At 40.6% G+C, this 18234-nt stretch overlaps 1 protein-coding gene and 1 pseudogene across 7 annotated transcripts in view; one reads left to right on the top strand and one right to left on the bottom strand.

Moving 5' to 3' along the window:
• Positions 1–276, top strand: part of LOC138023075 (radial spoke head 1 homolog pseudogene) — a 3062-nt pseudogene extending 2786 nt beyond the window's left edge.
• Positions 1–18234, bottom strand: part of LOC138022879 (receptor-type tyrosine-protein phosphatase delta-like) — a 282480-nt gene that overhangs the window by 213930 nt on the left and 50316 nt on the right. For 5 of the 7 annotated variants that reach the window (XM_068869874.1, XM_068869873.1, XM_068869876.1 and 2 more), the window contains exons 12-35: positions 17959–18161; positions 16896–17220; positions 16284–16679; positions 15599–15892; positions 14689–14792; positions 13179–13498; positions 11830–12112; positions 11220–11265; positions 10905–11058; positions 10405–10624; positions 9920–10007; positions 9749–9825; positions 9290–9326; positions 8930–9027; positions 8213–8332; positions 7062–7213; positions 6485–6620; positions 5610–5853; positions 5135–5211; positions 4233–4367; positions 3998–4123; positions 3055–3209; positions 2539–2674; positions 425–1821 (exon numbers count right to left, since the gene is read on the bottom strand). In XM_068869874.1, coding sequence (XP_068725975.1) covers positions 1753–1821; positions 2539–2674; positions 3055–3209; positions 3998–4123; positions 4233–4367; positions 5135–5211; positions 5610–5853; positions 6485–6620; positions 7062–7213; positions 8213–8332; positions 8930–9027; positions 9290–9326; positions 9749–9825; positions 9920–10007; positions 10405–10624; positions 10905–11058; positions 11220–11265; positions 11830–12112; positions 13179–13498; positions 14689–14792; positions 15599–15892; positions 16284–16679; positions 16896–17220; positions 17959–18161 — 3995 coding nt within the window. In that variant the 3' untranslated portion in view covers positions 425–1752. Of the gene's footprint in view, positions 1–424; positions 1822–2538; positions 2675–3054; positions 3210–3997; positions 4124–4232; positions 4368–5134; positions 5212–5609; positions 5854–6484; positions 6621–7061; positions 7214–8212; positions 8333–8929; positions 9028–9289; positions 9327–9748; positions 9826–9919; positions 10008–10404; positions 10625–10904; positions 11059–11219; positions 11266–11829; positions 12113–13178; positions 13499–14688; positions 14793–15598; positions 15893–16283; positions 16680–16895; positions 17221–17958; positions 18162–18234 lie in introns of those variants that run through there. The other 2 variants (XM_068869878.1, XM_068869879.1) reach the window with 2 other exon arrangements.

Genomic DNA, 18234 nt, shown 5'->3' with positions numbered 1-18234 from the left:
CTTTTTAGAAAGATCATCCAATTTAATGACATCATCATCATACCTTTATTTAAAGTAGGATTTTAGAGCAGCTTGGTGTAGCTAGTATCTCCAAGGGTTTTCCCCTTCCAACTATGATATACCACAGAGGACAGATCACAACACCGGAAACTCTATGCCCAGGGGTTTCAATAACTTCTGAAATAGCTGTCCATGATAGCCCACTGAAGGCGGCAGTTTGACAAGTTTATGATAGCATTTTTAGTGAAAATCAAGGCAAACAAGCCGGCGGTGTGAGGCAAAGCAGGCGGCGGTATACCGCCGGTAACCGGCTTCTATTGAAACCCCTGTCTATGCCATGCATGACTATAAACTAAGGTCTCTCGAAAATGGTAGCGTAACATGCATTCAATCTTCGGTCTAACAAAAAGTTCGTTAAATCATCTTCTTGGTAAATATGATTTTATTAGAGTCATGGACTTGCATTCGGCAAAGACAAGCACTAAATCGTGCACTTTTTCAAGAGCATAATATATATAGTTTACGTCATAGAAAGTGCGGCGTACGGGATTTTATTCACGAGTTGTTTGTGTCAAAAACCCGAACGAGCGAGGAACGAGCGAGTGAGGGTTTTTGACACAAACAACGAGTGAATAAACCCCGTACAAAGCACTTTCTATGTCGTGAACTGTTTATTACACATAACATGAGAATTTTCATTAAAATAGTTCTTTGAACGCGAATTAGAAACAAAAACTCACTTACAATAAAACCAAATGCAAATCTGATTTAATTCAAAAACAACTACGATTTGCACGATTTGCACGAGATGCACGAGTGATTGGCATGGAAACGCCTTTACGCTATCGTTGATTGGTTATACTTCCACATGTGAAATAGCTGTACGTCATTCTGATTGGCTGTATAGGCCTTTTCACATGTGAAAATATAGCGTATAGATTTGTACAAGTGAGCTTTATGGAATAAAATTCTCATGTTATGTGTAATAAAAAATGATTAATTACATTCTATACATTATAAAAATTCTATTCAAACTCTTGATCTATTCATTCAATTATATACATTAAAAAAGATAACAATACTTAGAAATCTATATACTATAATTTTTATACAAATTTTAAGTAGGAAACACTGTGTCACTAAACTAAAGCAAGCCACCCAAATAAAACCAGGTACATTATTAGTAACCTCTTAGTATATCTGTATCGCGCATGGATTTGATTATTTCAGTTAACCTCCGTAATCGATTAAAGCCTCACAATGGAATGATACACTCCATAGTTAAAATGATTATTTCGCATTCCATACAAAGAAATAGTATGCGCCATACGTTGGCTAAAAAACGCCTTCATGATTATAAGCAGCACACGATACATTGCTTTCCACACATTCGTAGGTCCGCTTAAACATATGTGCTAGCCATTTACATGCTCTTTATAAATAATTCTCAACCATCTGATCAAGTTTCAGTGATTAAGTTAACTTGGTGGTCGGGAGGGTTGACGCATGCACACATCAACTGAATATCTTTCCACTACGCATGGGCTCGACGACTTGGCAATAGACTGCTTCGTCGTAGTCTCCTGAATAACGTAACAGTCGATGTTCGTTATCTATTCACGAAGGAAAACTGTACTACATGATTCTATGTCTACGAGGTTTCTTCGCGGCATCAAATGTGGAGTTCAGCCTTTCCATGACAACCTCACTTCAACGTTGTTGTTATGGTGTCTTGATTTCTTCACCTTGATGTTACACTGCGTAGTGGTCGAATGAACTGAGATATTCCAGAGCTTTTTGGTAACAGAACATGTACTGATCCTAAAGAAAGAAAAAAAAACTTAATTATAATGGAGACGAATTTTCTTTATTCTGCGAGAACCCGGAACACAGAACCTGGATTGCCGCATTTAATATGAAAGCTACTGTGGTACCTTTTCAGCTTGCTATGTAGTTTGGCTCAAGGTCAAGGACGTGTCTGTAGAGGAAATCCTGAAATGCTCAACTGCTCAAATGAAAGCCACTGAGCAGTACTTTCCTGTGGTGTTGTTTTATATGCTGTACAAGGTGGTTTTATCTTTTGAGTCTGTGGGTGAAATCCTAAAGTGTGACCATTCAAATGAAAGCTACTGAGCAGTACTTTCCTATGGTGCTGTGTATTGTGCAAGGTGGTTCTATCTTTTGAGTCTCCTGGTGTAACCATAAAGCCTCGTAGGCATGTATTGATATATTGTAAAGAGGTGCACACAAGTTGGCCTCTAATTACGAGTTACAAATTACTTTAATCAGTCGCTATTTATTTATTTGGCTTTTTTTTGTTGGCTATTATATAACCGTCATAATAGTTTCAATAATTTTTATTTACTCTGAACTTTTAAAAACCTGGCTGCTGTGCAAAACCTCTATAACCATTCAAATAAAAGCTTGCGAGCCTGTCAATTGTGTTTCGCAAGATTACCCGATCGTTAGATCCAGGGGATAAACAGTTTTCTTCAAATGCGAAAAAGATGAATATATCAAATTTCGCGTCATACACACCTGATTTTGAATCATGTTGGGTCTTTGAGTTCTTAGAAGTTTAACAGTCTGGAACAAATCCACAACTCCCTCACAGCGCATGCGTTCTAGCACGATATACAGAGCGCAGAATACACCTGTTCTTCCGATACCATCGCTGAGAAAAAAAGAACAAAATTGTTTATTTCAATTTGCTGCTGTCCAAGCAGATCAACTTGATGCAACTTAACCTAACAGGGATTGCCAAGGCAAAAGATTGGCCAGAATTTATTCATACAATGAAAAGAACAAAAAAAAATTGCTTTGGAGCTGATTGCCACAGAAGTTCACGGTACCGAAATACATTCGCAATATGCTTGTTTTTGGGTTATCATCTCAAGTGACCTTCTTGATATTATTATTTTAATTATTAGAAAACCCTGTCAGCTATGTCTGCGAAACACCTAATTCATTATTCCTTCGTTGAGGAGTTTATCTTTTCTTATTACTTTCTACCTTCACAAACATGTTGCAAAGAGAATTTACGCTACTATTTACCTGCAGTGTACAGTGATGGGACCGACCTCATCCTGTTGTTCGTACGTTTTTTGAACTTTACCAATTAAATCAACTATTCCTTCGCCACTCTCTGAAATTCTGTCATCAGACCAACCAAAGAAATGGAACTGCTTGATATTTCGCACCGTACCACTCTAAGAGAAATCAAAATGTAAAGAATGTTTAGCAAATAGAAAGAAAGAAAGAAAGAAAGAAAGAAGAAGAAAGAAACTAAACTTTATTCATTGTAATACAATGAAAGGGAGAGATACCAGAGGTTATCCCTTTCGAGGGTATCCGCCCGGATCTTATTAACTGAGAGAATCGATTTTGATGAGGGAGGAAAACCGGAGAACCCGGAGAAAAACCTTCGGAGTCAGATCGAGATCGACTGAAACTCAGCCCGCATACGACCTCGGATCGCAGAGGTTGATCACCACTAAGCCATCCTGACTCCACATATAGAAAAGAAACAAGTTAGTAAACCAGTAAGCTTGTCATCTCAATTCCAGTGGCGATCTCCCGTTTACAATTAAATGGCATTGCGGTGCGTTAAAGCTCATGTTCCCGCTAGAAGCAGCCGTGAGGGAAACAGGGTCGTTTTCACCACCACCATCAATGTCATTGTCATCATCATTATCATCGTCGCCAACATCATCGTCATCATTATCATCATCATTATCATCATTATCATTATCATCAACATCATCATCATCACCATCATCATCGTCATCGTCATCATCATCATCATCATGATCATCATCATCATCATCATCATCATCATCGTCATCATCATCATCATCATCATCATCATCATCATCGTCATCGTCATCGTCATCGTCATCGTCATCGTCATCATCATCATCATCATCATCAACATCATCGTCGTCACCATAACTACCATTATTACCATGATTTTCTTTTTCACTTTACGGCAACTCACCATAGCATCTTTGACTTTGAAGTCCCTGATGACATAAGTTGTACAATCTTGTTCTGAAACTGGGTCCACAACGTAGTATTGATATTTGGCTGAACGATCGGTCGGCCAGTACTTGCAACAACGCTCCTGTAAGTACACAATGAGCTTGGTTCAGAAATGGTATAACCCAAAGAAAGAATCTAACAATATGTCAAACTTGAATAATGTGTTACATCCATAAAAATACCCAGCATACCCTGTTCCCTTCTTCGAGCTCCGTCAACATGACAATTATGTTGGAATCTTGCTCCATGAGCATTCTCCAAAAGTCATCGGCAGTGTCTTCCATAGGACCTTGGGTAGCAATGTAAGCGGAACGCTGACGATAGCCCTGTAACGAAGAGTAAAAGATTAAGTGGTTGAATGGTGGTGAAGTCTTACCACACCATTACAAGTCTTACTGGTGCTTAAAAAATTATTGGAAGTGGTTCAACATCATAAACGTTTTTCAATTGAATGCAACCTTAAATAGTAGTTTGATTAATCAATTGGTGATCCAGTACTGTAATGTGGATCGATCTTGAGTATTTTCAAAGTGCCCACTGTAATTGTTGAAGTGTTCAGTCTGATTTTTCAATTGTCCTTTTACCAGTTGCTTGGCCTATTCTCATTATCGCAGGCGCACCACATCACATGTATAAGTGCATTTTTCACTCCAAGGCTCAAACATACTCGAATCCATCGAGTTGTTACGGTAAACTATCACATAGAGCCATTTTTGGTGTAAATAACTCAATGCCTCTAGCAAATTATATTCCGGCAAAAGTGTGATCAGAGAGCCTTTAATCGCGTGATCTCCATCTTAATTAAACCCTGCCAGGGAATCTGAATCGACCAAGGCCGAGCGAATAGTGCTGGTAACGGTTTTGAGAAAGAGCGGGTCTTTTTATCTATTAACAGCCCTCCCCTCCCCTTCCCTCATGTGAAAACATGAATTGATGGCCCCTGGTCCTGGGTTGGTCCTGATACAATGATGCATTAAGAGCTAAATAGCCAAGAGGATTGGATTGCTTTGAATGACTTTGAAGGGACTGGTCACAGGCTAGTTCTAATGTGATATGCATGGGAAACAAATTCACATGCTTGGGGAGTACTTACATCAATAAAACTAGCGTTTATATAGTCAGAGCCTTCGGATCCTCGAGCTGATAGTAACACCACTCTATTTGATTCGTCTAACAAAGAACCAGAGAGAGAGCGATTAGTTAGATATTAACGAAAGTAAAACATGCTGAACATTTGAAACAAACAACTTAACACATTCACATTCAGAAAAAATTGACAAGCTTTTTGAAAAAGTTCTGACTATCAGGTTTAGTTTTCAAGCATCCAGAAATTTAAAGTTCAAAGAACTTGGTAATATTTCTGACGTTTTGACACTCTTCAGAGCTGAAAGAACATGTCTTCAAAACCTTAAAAAAATAAAATAATTGCTTAGTGTAACCCCCTCGAAACGTCATCCTTCTGAAGATGCTGAGGGATTTATGTCACCGGCAAAACGGCTTAAAAGTTTCGGGACTTTTAGGAAACAGAACTTGAGAGCAAAACGAAATGGCAAAAAAAGGTGTCTTACATGGTATAATATTGGCAATTCTGTTCTTTGATCTGTTAATTGGTAGGCTGCCTGCGCCCTGCTTTTCCCGGCGAGCTTGATTGGGATTACTGAGTTTTCTGAACTCATCTGTCAAACCCAGCATTCCACCCTCTACGGGTTCTCTGAGTCGTTTGATGTGTTGTAGAAGATTTCTTGCGTGCACTTCGGTGGTACCACAAGTGACTGCTTCTAGTAACGCATCGTGGATAAATTTGTATTGTTCCTGAACGAGGGAAGATAAAAAGTCTTAAGAAATGAACGAGAGACGTGAAGACACGCTGCGATGTCATTTCTTATAATGGCCACTATATTTTGTTAGCTTCGACTTGTTGGCAAAGTTGCGGCAACAACTAATGCCATTTCCTGTGGTTCCTAAATACAGGCTTTGTTGGACCATGTCACTGCACAAGGGTAGCAGGGATAAGTGTGTGAAAGCAGTGACCTCAACTTTCGAGTTTCGAGATCTCATATTTGAGATCGCCCTATATTCCTCATAGATTTTACAAGTCAAACTAAAGGCTATTCTGGCCTTCACTGGGGTTCCCAGGTCCTTTCTGTGAAGAACGTCGGAAAGTGAGGTTTGAGGGGATTGATGAAAAAGAAACAGTCTTCTCTGGCCTCGGCTGTTGAGAAGTGCATATTGATATATCCAACGGATAAATCAATGTCAATAGAGGAAGAAGACGCTTATTAAAATTGTCATGCTCTTGATTATTAGCATTTAGGAACATATTCATTCTTTGAAAAACCGGTGCCTGATTATGTGTCTTTTAACACCGTAACAGTGTTCTTTTTAAAGCGAATCCTGCCATTATTTTGTATTAATTGAAACTTTAACAAGTATTTATACTTACCTCAGTTTGAACCATGTAGTTACGCTGCGTTCTCAGCACTGTCACGTGACCGTATATGTCAACAGTATCCTCGTGTTTAAGTCTTTCCAACATGGAGTCGATAACGATGAAACAAGCCGTACGACCAACACCAGCACTGCAAGCCAAATAAACGTGTTGTTAGTTTTTAAAGTTCAAGAGTTGTGGGAGGTTTTGAGTCGGACTAAGGCTCATTGATTTGACAAAGACTCTCGTGCCTTTTACCAACCACGCAGAAGGAAAACCAAAATCCGCTGCTGCCTGATTATCCATGCTTTTCCGCGCTTTCTGCCAGCTACAAGAACTAGCCGCGACTTGACTGGCTATTGGGCGGCATTGTAGAGACAAATCCCGAAAAAGAAGGACCTCCCTCGTCGCGAAAGAGAAGACTTTTGTGCGACAAATTAACAAGTTGGTACCAACCACTCTTGTGATTAATGAATATCAAGCGAACTCTAGTTGAGGACATTTAGTACATTTGATCACCTAGGTCGTTTGTGATAGTTAACGATCAAGTCTGTATCCTACAAGAAATCAAGGTATAAAGCGGTTGACTTACCTGCAGTGTACGACTATGGGACCTGCATCCGTGGGATTGTAGAACCGCACTCTTCTAAGGAAAGCTAAGAAAGGAGTGGGATGGGGTGGAACACCATGGTCTGGCCAACCTGCGAACTGGAAATGTTTCACTTCTCGGTGCGGAGCTCCTTTCTGGTGAAGAAAACAAGGACACCAAAAAGTCGTATTCAATATGGAAGTAAGGATCTGTCATTACGATTTCTTGTTTACTAATCATCAGACAACAACAACAGTGTCTAATTATGTTTATATAATAACCAAATCAATGCGCGCGCTCTGATTGGTCAATCAGTTACGTTGTATTGTGCCAGTAAACTCATGGAAAAATCGCGCGTCTTCCGAATTATTATATAAAAGCAATAGACCACAGGTTTCTATGGTTTATAGGCATGATAAACCACTTGGGATGTTGGAAGAACACGAGAAGAATTCGTAAATCACTCGCATGCGGCTCGTGATTTACGAATTCTTCTCGTGTTCTACCAACATCCCTCGTGGTTTATCAGCCTATAAACCATAGAAACTTGTGGTCTATTGATAAATTACAATTAACGCCTCTAGATAAATGACGGGGATAATAATACGTGAAAATAGCTACAAGGTTAACAGAAGTCAGGTACCAACTCAAGACAAACTATACAAATGGGGAGCCCCTAATGACGAGTAAAATCAATCGTCTGGCATTACCACGATAGGGCAATTTTCAATTGACTATCGCGAGTGCAATTGCTACGCTTTGTGACTGGTTTAAAAATCTCGATCTACAGTTTATCAACCAATGAAAAGGAAAAGCAAAAGCAATCGCGACTTGATCGCGCGATTTTTCCCGCGCTTTGAGCAAGTTACACGGAATTGCTACGAATTTGGATTGGTTCATTACGCTGTTTGCATCTGCTCTGATTGGTCGAAGTAATTACTTTGTATTAGTTTTACGACACTCAATTGAAAACCGCTCTAGTATACCACGCAGCACCTAAAAGTGGCTTTCACGGGAGTGAAAGGGTTAACTTAATTAACCCGCGCAAAAATAACCCCAGGAAAGTGAGAAATTTCCTTTTAGTCAATTAGTTGAATACAAACGACATCGACATCGAAACAAGGGCAAACCTGCTATATCATATGCGCATTTACCTTGCAAACTTGTAGCGTTGTAATGGCGTAGTTAACGAGTTCAACCCAGTCGGTAACAGTGACCTCGATTTCGCCATATAATCCTGTTCCTTCATTCGGCCAATACTGCTCGCATTTTACCTGCAAACAATAGCCAGAAAGATATTATCTTTTGATTCTTGGGTCAAGGAAGCGAGTTTGCTCAATGGTTAGGACCCTTAATTTGAATACAGATGATCCTAGTTCAAATCCAGCTGATCACCAACTGGATTTCACTTCCGCAATCCATAGAGGCAGCGTGGCTAACTAATTGGAACATCGGTCTTTATAGGGGTACTGTCATGACATTTGGAACGACTTCTGGTCAACGTTTAATAAATCTCATCTTTTTTTATACATTTCATTTTTTTTAAATTTTGCCGTGGCAGCCGTGACATTTACGACAATTTTATTTCATTATTTATGAATTTGCCACACAGATAATACAATAAATACATCATCAAAGTATCAACAATAAAAAATATATACAGGAGCGAAGAGGGGAGGGTCATCACAAAAACTTTAAAACACCCATCCAACGTTTTCAACAACTAATGTGTCTTTCTTAGACATCCGTCTCCAAAACAGGAATCAATGGTCTGTTTCAGCAAGTATCTCTCATTCAAACTGGTTTGCATTTTGTTATACTTTTTTTGTTCTAATGTCTTAGTTACTTTGTAACTAAGAGTCGTCACTTACCCTTCCGCGCTCCTCTAGGTCCGTCAGCATGACAATAGTAAAAGTTTTGTGCTCCCAAATCATTCGCCAGAAATCTTCTGTGGTGTCTTCCAGAGGACCTAATGTTTAAGCGAAATAGGACAAAGTTTAAATTCCGGGTGTTCAACTTGACCGGCGTGACGCCAATCAAGAGCGAAAGGCATTACACTTGGTATCAATTAGCCTAGTTCATCGGCTTTTGTCTTTATCCCACCAATCCGTTTCGAAGCGCGTGGTTAGCACGTGGTAGGGTCATGCATCCATGTGACGTCATCAAGACTGACAAACGAGATTTCAAAAAAACTACGCAACGAATCAGAAGTCATAAAGGAGTGAGGTTACCTTGAGTTGCAATGTAGGCATTTTCTTTCCTATAACCCTGAAATGGTAACAACATACGATTAATTTCAAGTCGAAACCTTGGATCGCAGTCCTAGTCTCGACTTTTTGCTACGTTTCAATCCCCGTGTGCCTTTATCGTCTGTGAAACCGGTTTAGGGGTCCAAATAAAAGAAAGCTATCTTCGAGCTATCTTGATTTGCGTTAATTGTTAATTTTAGTTCACAGTGTCCCCGATTAGCGCTCCAGCGCTAGAACGACTAGACACGTAAAGTTCCTTTCCTTTCCTTTCCCGTCGTCTTGTGCCTTTATCATAAACAAAAATTGGTTTGGGAAAGCAGGGCAATGAAAGCTTTGGTATTTCAAAGAAGGTAAGTAAAAACGGCTAATTTTACTTGCTGGGTTCAACTTGTGACAACATTTATGAAACAAATGGGAGACAATGAAGATGACTGTACTTACGTCACAGAAATTAGCATTTATGTAATCAGATCCTGGGATCTCATCAGTGATTGACAAATGTACACGTGAATGGTCAACTGAAGAAGGAGAGAAATGATTATAGTTAGCAACTGAAGTTGACAGTTTGCTTGGAAGTGACACAGGCATCACAGTAGCATTATCAGTACTCACATGCAAGGATATTGGGATATCGGTTCTTAGGTCTGTTGTAATCCTGCTGCGAAGCATCGGAAGTAAAGGTCTGCCCTGGCTCGATAGACTATACAAAGAAGAAAACAGTATCTATCAAAACAACGGTCGAAATCCCGTAGATCAGACCTTTAAGAGAACAATCTTTTTCGTTGACATTCTTGTGGTTTTATTCTGCTAAGCTTTTATTTTTGTCAGCTTTAAATGCGCAACTTCGCAAACTATTGCCTAAACATCGGTGAAGGCTCGGTAAGATGGTATCAAATTGTTGCAGTACGCTTTGCATGTTCTTTTTTCTGCCAGTGAAGTCGGGGCAAAACGCTAAAGTGGTTTCCTAGCACATATTACTCATAGAGCCGAACGTTTAGTAAGAGGAATGAATAGCTGAGTGGATATGATCCACTGATTTCACGCTCAAAGTCTCGCACGCCTTGCATGCCTATCGTTTATTATTCTGGATCATGTACCTCGTATTCTTGCCTAAACTTGGAATTACTCTCAGCCCTCATATCGTCGATGCGTTTGAATAGTTCATTGACAGGGATGGGAGGGTGATCCATCAGGCCTGGAGTCTGTATAGTCAATCTTTTTAGTTCTACGGGGTCAGAAGGTTCTGACTTTTCCTCATCCATGGACTTCGTTCTCGTTTTCGTTTTTTTGATACTCCCTTGCTTTCGCTTTTGTTTCCTGAAATGAGAGTTTTACCTTGTGACATAATGCATTTCCGAAGCATAAAAAAGGCTTGTATAATAGGAGTCGAATGAAGGAAATTATCATTTGAGAACTGAATTGAAAAAGAATGAAGAAACAAAAGAAAAAGAGAACACAAGTAAAAGAAAGAAACGAAGAAAGAATAAATTGGTGAACGAGAGGCGAACGAAGGAACGGACGGACAAACCGACGAATAGAAAGAGAGATTAAGTAAAAGAAATAAAAAACAAGCAAGGCCAGAGTAGTCTATTCCTACCTTCTGCATAAATATATCACAAGCGCTACTAATACTGTGATCACTATAACGGCAACAACTGGAATAATAATGAAAATCAGGTTCAGTCCTTCTCCTTCGTGCGGCTCCGGGTCTTTCCTGGCTCCAGCGCGTCCTTCGTCACCACCCTCGTTACCTTTAAACAATAACATAAGCAATATAAATGTAATTACAACAGGTCAGTGTATATCTGTCAGGGATCGAAGGAAGGAAAAAGTTTTGGTTATCCCCTTTGCACATTATGTCACGTGGTACAGCTTTTAAAGAATTAAATGCACAATATAATCAGATTCTCACCAAATTTAACAGGAGTCGAGAAAGGACTTGACGTAAACAGCGCCTCCTAAGAATAAAGATGGAAAAAAAATTTTCAGTCAAAGGTGGCTAAATGAAATTTAGGCAAAGTTAAAATCAAGGCATTGCTGGTCAGCAGTGTTACAAACTAAAGCTATTGGGTGGCGCCCTTTGCATGCTCCAGGGGCGATTACTAGCTCAACGTTGCAGATCGCTGTGGATCTCTCAGCTGCGCTTTTTGGCTCGTCTTTTTGATGAGATTAATTTAATTTAAGCGTCACCTGTAATGGGGGCACTGTGCAGAAATCAACTTAACACATATCAAATGGTAGGCCGGTTTTGAGGAAGGGGGAGAACTGGACTGATACCTCTTGGAGCAGAGGAGAGAAGCAACAACCCACGTGTGCCGGACACCATGGGAATCGAACCTGGGCCACACTGCTAGGAGGCGAGCGCTCTCACCACTATGCTGTCAACCCTGCTCCAATCGAACAGACTCACGCAATGGCATTCACAGCAAATATAATTTTTAGCAGTGCTTCAACACCTCTGCAAACATAAATAATTGAGGATCGTACGCTTTGAAGTTTTTGTGAACTAATTCTGCACTTACCCCTTTGTTGGTTTCCACGTAAGCTCTTGTAAATATGGTGTAGTAAGCTCCTTTGGTTAACTCCTTGTTGTTATAACCAAAGCGGTTATTGGAGCTCCTGTCACCAACGTTAAATGTCTTGGGAAGATCAGCTGTACGAAATTTGGCGGCAATGTAAGGTTTTTCACTTGCACTCTTAATCTCGCGCCTGCGGCGTCTTACTTCCTTGAAGTAATCATCCGGCTCCCTGTCTTGTGGTAGTTGGTTGCTGTTGCCCAGCGGCACAACGATGATTAAGTAATAACTGTGTGCAATGCAACGCAAAATTGTGAGTCGCATTTCCATTTTACTTTACCAAAGGTGAAAAGTGAGTGATCCGCGTCCTTGTAGATACAATTCAACAGGGAATATGTCGTTGCCGTCACCATCATCATCGTTATCGTTATCGTTATCGTCATCGTTATCGTCATCATCATCGTCATCATCATCATCGTTATAATCATCGTCATCACCAGCGTCATCGTCGTCAACATCATCATCATTATCGTTATCGTTATCGTTATCATCATCATTATCGTCATCGTCATCATCATCATCATCGTCATTATCATCACGAGGAACCTTAAGCAAGGAGGACGACGACGACGGCTACGAGAACGCCACAAAACAATAAGGTTTAATTAGCAACAACAATAGTTCTGCACGCCCTGCACGTGCGTCTCACGTTTTGATACATTTTTTGATGTTCTCATCTTGACAACGACGTGAAATGATCAAATTTGACGTCATGTGGAGGACGAGAGCACCTGACGACGAATTTCTCAATTTTCTCTCTCAATATCCACACCGTTCTCACCAATTTTATTCTTGGAATGTGGACCTCACACTTACCATGCCGAGCGACTTAAGAGTGGTCGCAAAATTATTACAATAACAGGAACACGAGCGAATGAGTAGGAGCTTGCCTCTCCCATACAAGCCCTATGAGTCAACCTCTGCTCGTATCTTTCTATTTTTAGAACGCCACGAGTTCTTCGGCTCTGCACACACTGTTTAGAATGGCCTGGCAATCAGAATAAAGTTATTGTGGAACAAAGACAAAAATAGAAAAAACAATGTGTGCAAATTGATGTAAATTGTTGTAAATGTGAGTCTCCTGCTGAAGGATTAGTTCTAAAAATAGAAAGATACAGGCAAAGGTTGACTCAAGGATATAATGCATTGGGAGGCTCCTAGTCATGGGCTCCTGCAGGAAATATTATTTTTAGACGACGTTCTCGTAGCGGTGGTCGTCGTCCTTGCTTACGGTTCCTTATTCTCATCTCATTGAAGAAACGTTTCTTAGAAGCTCTATTTCATTTTTAACTTACCTGATAGGTCCATTTCTTTCAGACGCGGTTTCCAGTTCTATAGGAATAAACTCATCAGTCATTTCATTCTGAATGATTGCAGGTCTATTTAAAGGTGGTGGATTTCCTTCGTCTGTTTGTACAGTTATCTGAATGCTGGGTCCATCGCCCATAGTGTTGGCAGCCTTTACTTTTACCTTGTACAAGGTGTGAGGCACAAGTCCGTCAATAGTGTGACGCTGACTTCCCACTGTTGCCGCATCCACCTCAATCTCTTTGTTGTGCGACAGTTTTTTCCTTACATCATTTTCTAGGTAATATTTTGAGCCCGAATATGAAATCTAAAGAGGGAAAATAATACAGTTGTTATATATCGCCAATCCGTTTACTTTTAACATGATTTCTAGTCCTTTTGCTCTATTGCTCATCAACCCTTTGTGTCTGTGGGTGAAATCCTAAAGTGTGACCATTCAAATGAAAGCTACTGAGCAGTACTTTCCTGTGGTGCTGTTTACTGTGATGTACAAGGTGGTTCTATCTTTTGAGTCTGTGGGTGAAATCCTAAACTGTGACCATTCAAATGAAAGCTACTGAGCAGTACTTTCCTGTGATGCTGTTTATTATGCTGTACAAGTTGGTTCTAACTTTTGAGTCTGTTGGTGAAATCCTAAACTGTGACCATTCAAATGAAAGCTACTGAGCAGTACTTTCCTGTGGTGCTGTTTATTATGCTGTACAAGTGGTTCTAACTTTTGAGTCTGTGGGTGAAATCCTTAACTGTGACCATTCAAATGAAAGCTACTGAGCAGTACTTTCCTGTGGTGCTGTTTATTATGCTGTACAAGGTGGTTCTAACTTTTGAGTCTGTAGGTGAAATCCTTAAGTGTGACCAGTCTGAAATCCTAAAGTGTGACCATTCAAATGAAAGCTACTGAGCAGTACTTTCCTGTGGTGCTGTTTACTGTGATGTACAAGGTGGTTCTATCTTTTGAGTCTGTGGGTGAAATCCTGAAGTGTGACCATTCAAATGAAAGCTACTGAGCAGTACTTTCCTGTGGTGCTGTTTATTATGCTGTACAAGGTGGTTCTATCTTTTGAGTCTGTGGGTGAAATCCTGAAGTGTGACCATTCAAATGAAAGCTACTGAGCAGTACTTTCCTGTGGTGCTGTTTACTGTGATGTACAAGGTGGTTCTAACTTTTGAGTCTGTGGGTGAAATCCTTAAGTGTGACCATTCAAATGAAAGCTACTGAACAGTACTTTTCTGTTTATTATGATGTTCAAGGTGGTTCTAACTTCACTTGTCTGCACCATCAAAAACGCACGACTAAGATTTTGTGAGGGGTGAAATCCTAAAGCGTTTCCATTCAAATGAGAGCGTCTTAGCAATACTCTTCTCAAATACAGTTTATGTCATCAAGATTGTTAAGCGACGTTCCTAAAAAGATGTTTCTTGAGCATGCAAGGCGATTCTACAAATGTCACAATAGTCAACTTTCTTTTGCTCAACCTGTAACTCTCAGTGTATTACCTTGTACTTGGTTACACCGGCATCGATTTTCGGTGGCTTCCAGTTTATGGAAATTGACTCGCTTCCTGTTGAACTGGCCTGTAGATCTCGACAAACGTCTGGCACTATAAAATAATTTGACAGACCCGTTGTAAAATGTGTTTTGGCCAGCTAACTCATGTAAAGTGTATTTTACTATCCAGTATAAAATGACAGATGATTTCGTTCAAAGTTACTTTAAGGGCTCACAATGGCGACAAACACTCAAAAAGCAGAGAACACACACACACACGCACCACGACACAAAGCAACAATTAAAACTAAATTAACTGGTTGAGTGTACTGTATAGCTGAGAGAAAAAAACAGAATGAGGAAAAGGAAACGCGAAATAAAGAAGAGTATATAGTATCCCATGAAGCCAGTTTCTCTCATATTAACTTTGGTGTCAACAAATTTTCTAAAAAATGCATGCATTTCTCAAAATTCTCGAAACAAATACGGTGCCGTTCTTCATTTTCCAAAGGAAAACGTCTTAGCCTGTAAAATTTCCCTCTTATTTTGCTTTTCCGCCTGGACAAAGCGGTCAAAAGACCGGACTTAAGAAAAAGAATAAAGTGATTGTTTTTAAATAGCTTTTCGGGCCCAAGAGGTTTCCATTATTTGGAAGGAACGAAGTCATCCAAGGCCGAATCGTTCAAAACAAGGTGTGCAACCAATCCTCTTCCGAGAGCGATCAATGGGTTGCCTAATCGACTTCGGACACCTCGGCCCAGTACGTTATGACTCGTTTTCTAATGAGCTTGCCATGTGAAGAGCGATGTATCATGAGTTCGTATGGGTGTCAAAATGGTCGGTTAAAAAGGTGTGTTGGTGTAATCTGGTTGACGTGCTTTTGACTGACACAAGTTACCGTAGGCTCACGCTACTTACAGTCGTATTTAAGTGTCTTTTCGGAGACTTCTAAAGAGTAATTGCCCTGGCCAGCGGATGTCCTAGCCGCCACGCGAATCCAGTACTTTGTGTCACGTGATAGTGCCCTTAAACTAGTAGACACTCCTTTGACTTCCGTTGAGCTCCACTGGGATTGTGGGAGGTTTTTGTCGCTGGAGTAGATTACTAAATAACTCGACACCACGCCATAGGGGAACTGGGGAGGTTTCCACGACACATTAATTTTATCGGTGGTACGGGCTTCAGCTTGGAGTTTACGAGGTGGACTGGGAGCTGAAAGCAATAGAGGAAGCGTTACACACTGACACATAGCAAGGAACGCCTTCCAAGAAGTTGCTAGGTTTGTCACGCAGCGGTCCTTTTGACAGAGACGAGATTCGCAACATAACGCATGAAAATCCTGCGAAGGCGTCCAACGATCTTAATTTAACAGCTTACATTAATGTGGATGATTTTATGCATTAAATTAACGGTCATTTTATTGGCATTACATGAAATTAAACTACGTGTGAGAGCGTTTACTTTTACAAATGCACAATTTACTGACGTCATCACAAAATTTCCTTTTTAGAAGAGGGGTTATCGAGAAAGAGTGCGTCTCTCTGATGCTAAAACGTGCGTTTAGTGCTTCTCATCAACTCATTATCGTAATTAGACACGTTACCTCCTTCAGCGGTCTTGACAATAACATGTAGACTCAGAGGTCCAGGACCCTTTATGCCGAGGGCTCGGACGCGAATCTCATAATCAGTGTACATCATCAGGTCCGTTATGTTGAGGCTCGTTTGGTTCGGATTGGTGGCATTTTTCGCCAGTGTCGCTTCCTTGTGGTCCAGTGGATTATAAACTACAGAATAACCGATCAACGGCCCGTTTCTCTTCCATTCGTCTGGCTTTTTCCACGTGACTAGAATTTTGGTTGATGATTGGGTAGAGGCTCTAACGTCTAACGGAGGACCCGTGGGAGGTGCTGAAGGAGTTTGGACCCAGACGAATTTCTCTGTTGACCATCCTACCTTATTTTGTACGGATACCTTGAAAAGATACCATACCCCTGGATCTGTGGAAATTATAAATAAGAAGTCAGGATGTGGCTGCCAAATATCAAGAGCAACTCTGGCTGGCTATTGGGTATCATGTTCCCAGCCTCCGATGCATACTCTACAACGCTTACATGACACGCTTTTCTTCTCCGGTGTCGAATGACTCCGGGTTTTTCAATGTTTTTTTTAACGATAATTTAGCCTCGGTTTGCCGTGCACGTCACATGACCTACCTAATCCTTTGAAAATGTGACTGTTGGTCCGAGGCAAAAATGCCATCTCCTTCATTTTAAGTTCTTCCATCTGCCTTCCTCTAAGTGTCCTCAGTGACTTGCCGTATCTAAGCTTGAACGACATCACATCAGTGTCCACAGTTCTCCAACGAATCAATATATCGGAAGTTGACGTTGGCCTCTGGAAGATGTACGGTGGGTCGGGAAGTTTAGGAAAGGTTTTCGCCTCTTGAGGAATACTGCCTGGTCCGTCTCCCTTAACGGTGTAAGCTGCAACTTTGATGTGGTATGTAGTGTCCGGGTCAAGCTTCGTTAAAACGAGGACCTAAGACGAACAGGAAAATTTCAATTCAATTCAATTTTACTTCCGGTGAAGCATGAGAGACTAGGGCGCGAGCCCGTAGGGGGTTCTGGGGGTATCCCGACAGGAAATTTTGCAAATTGAGTTTCTCTTAAGTGGCATTTCTTGCATTTTGACATCATTTTCTTTAAGGTAGAAATACTTGTCCGCCATTTTTGGAGCTGTTAAATGAAGTACGACTGCTGGTCTTATGAGTTTGTACAACACGGGGTGTTCAATGGACAGACTTGGCAAGACATTATAGGATAAGAAAGTGTAAGACGCAACCTTTTACACTCAGATCGCAAAAAAATACTTAAGATAAGTAATTTTTTCTTGTTCTCAGAAATTTATGATAAATCGGGAAAATCTGATAAAAATTGGGAGAGCGGGAGGCAACAAATCAAATCGGAAGACTCCCGATCAAATATGGAGGGTTGGAATGTCTGGAATGGTCACACTTTTGGATTTCACAAACAAACTCCATTTTTAGAACCAGTATACGGATGAAGAAGAAGAAATCCCCAGCGAAATACCTAGTGTCTACGCGTTCCAGCTCTTCTTATCTTACGTCCAATTATTGGTAACTTTCTAAGATTTCACACCCATGCTTCAACTGGAAACGCTGGTTGTGGCGCAACAAACAGTACTTAGGGACGGTAATGCTGTGTAGCTTTAACTCAAATTGTTAGAGAGAAAACTGTATATTTGAACTGAATTTACCAAATCGTTTTCGCTTTGAGTGTGCATCACTTGCGTCATAGCCGGTGGATTTAATTGATTTCCTTGGTCATCAACTTTCGTGTAAAACACCGTATATCCTTGAATACGGCCATCCTGCTGCTGCAACGGCTTTTGCCAGGTGACAACAATAGCAGATGAATTCACAACTTTGCAGTTGAGTCTGCGAGGAGCACCACTTGGGACTGGAAACGAAAAGAGAACGCTTTTAAGTTACCACTGTATAACGGTCTCGTGGGCGTTGAAGAAGAATTTGCT

The sequence above is a fragment of the Montipora capricornis genome, chromosome 11, assembly GCF_036669925.1.
Source record: "Montipora capricornis isolate CH-2021 chromosome 11, ASM3666992v2, whole genome shotgun sequence".
Classification (NCBI taxonomy): Eukaryota; Metazoa; Cnidaria; class Anthozoa; order Scleractinia; family Acroporidae; genus Montipora; species Montipora capricornis.
Note: the sequence above shows the minus strand (reverse complement) of the source record. Positions and strands in the feature narration are given on the sequence as shown.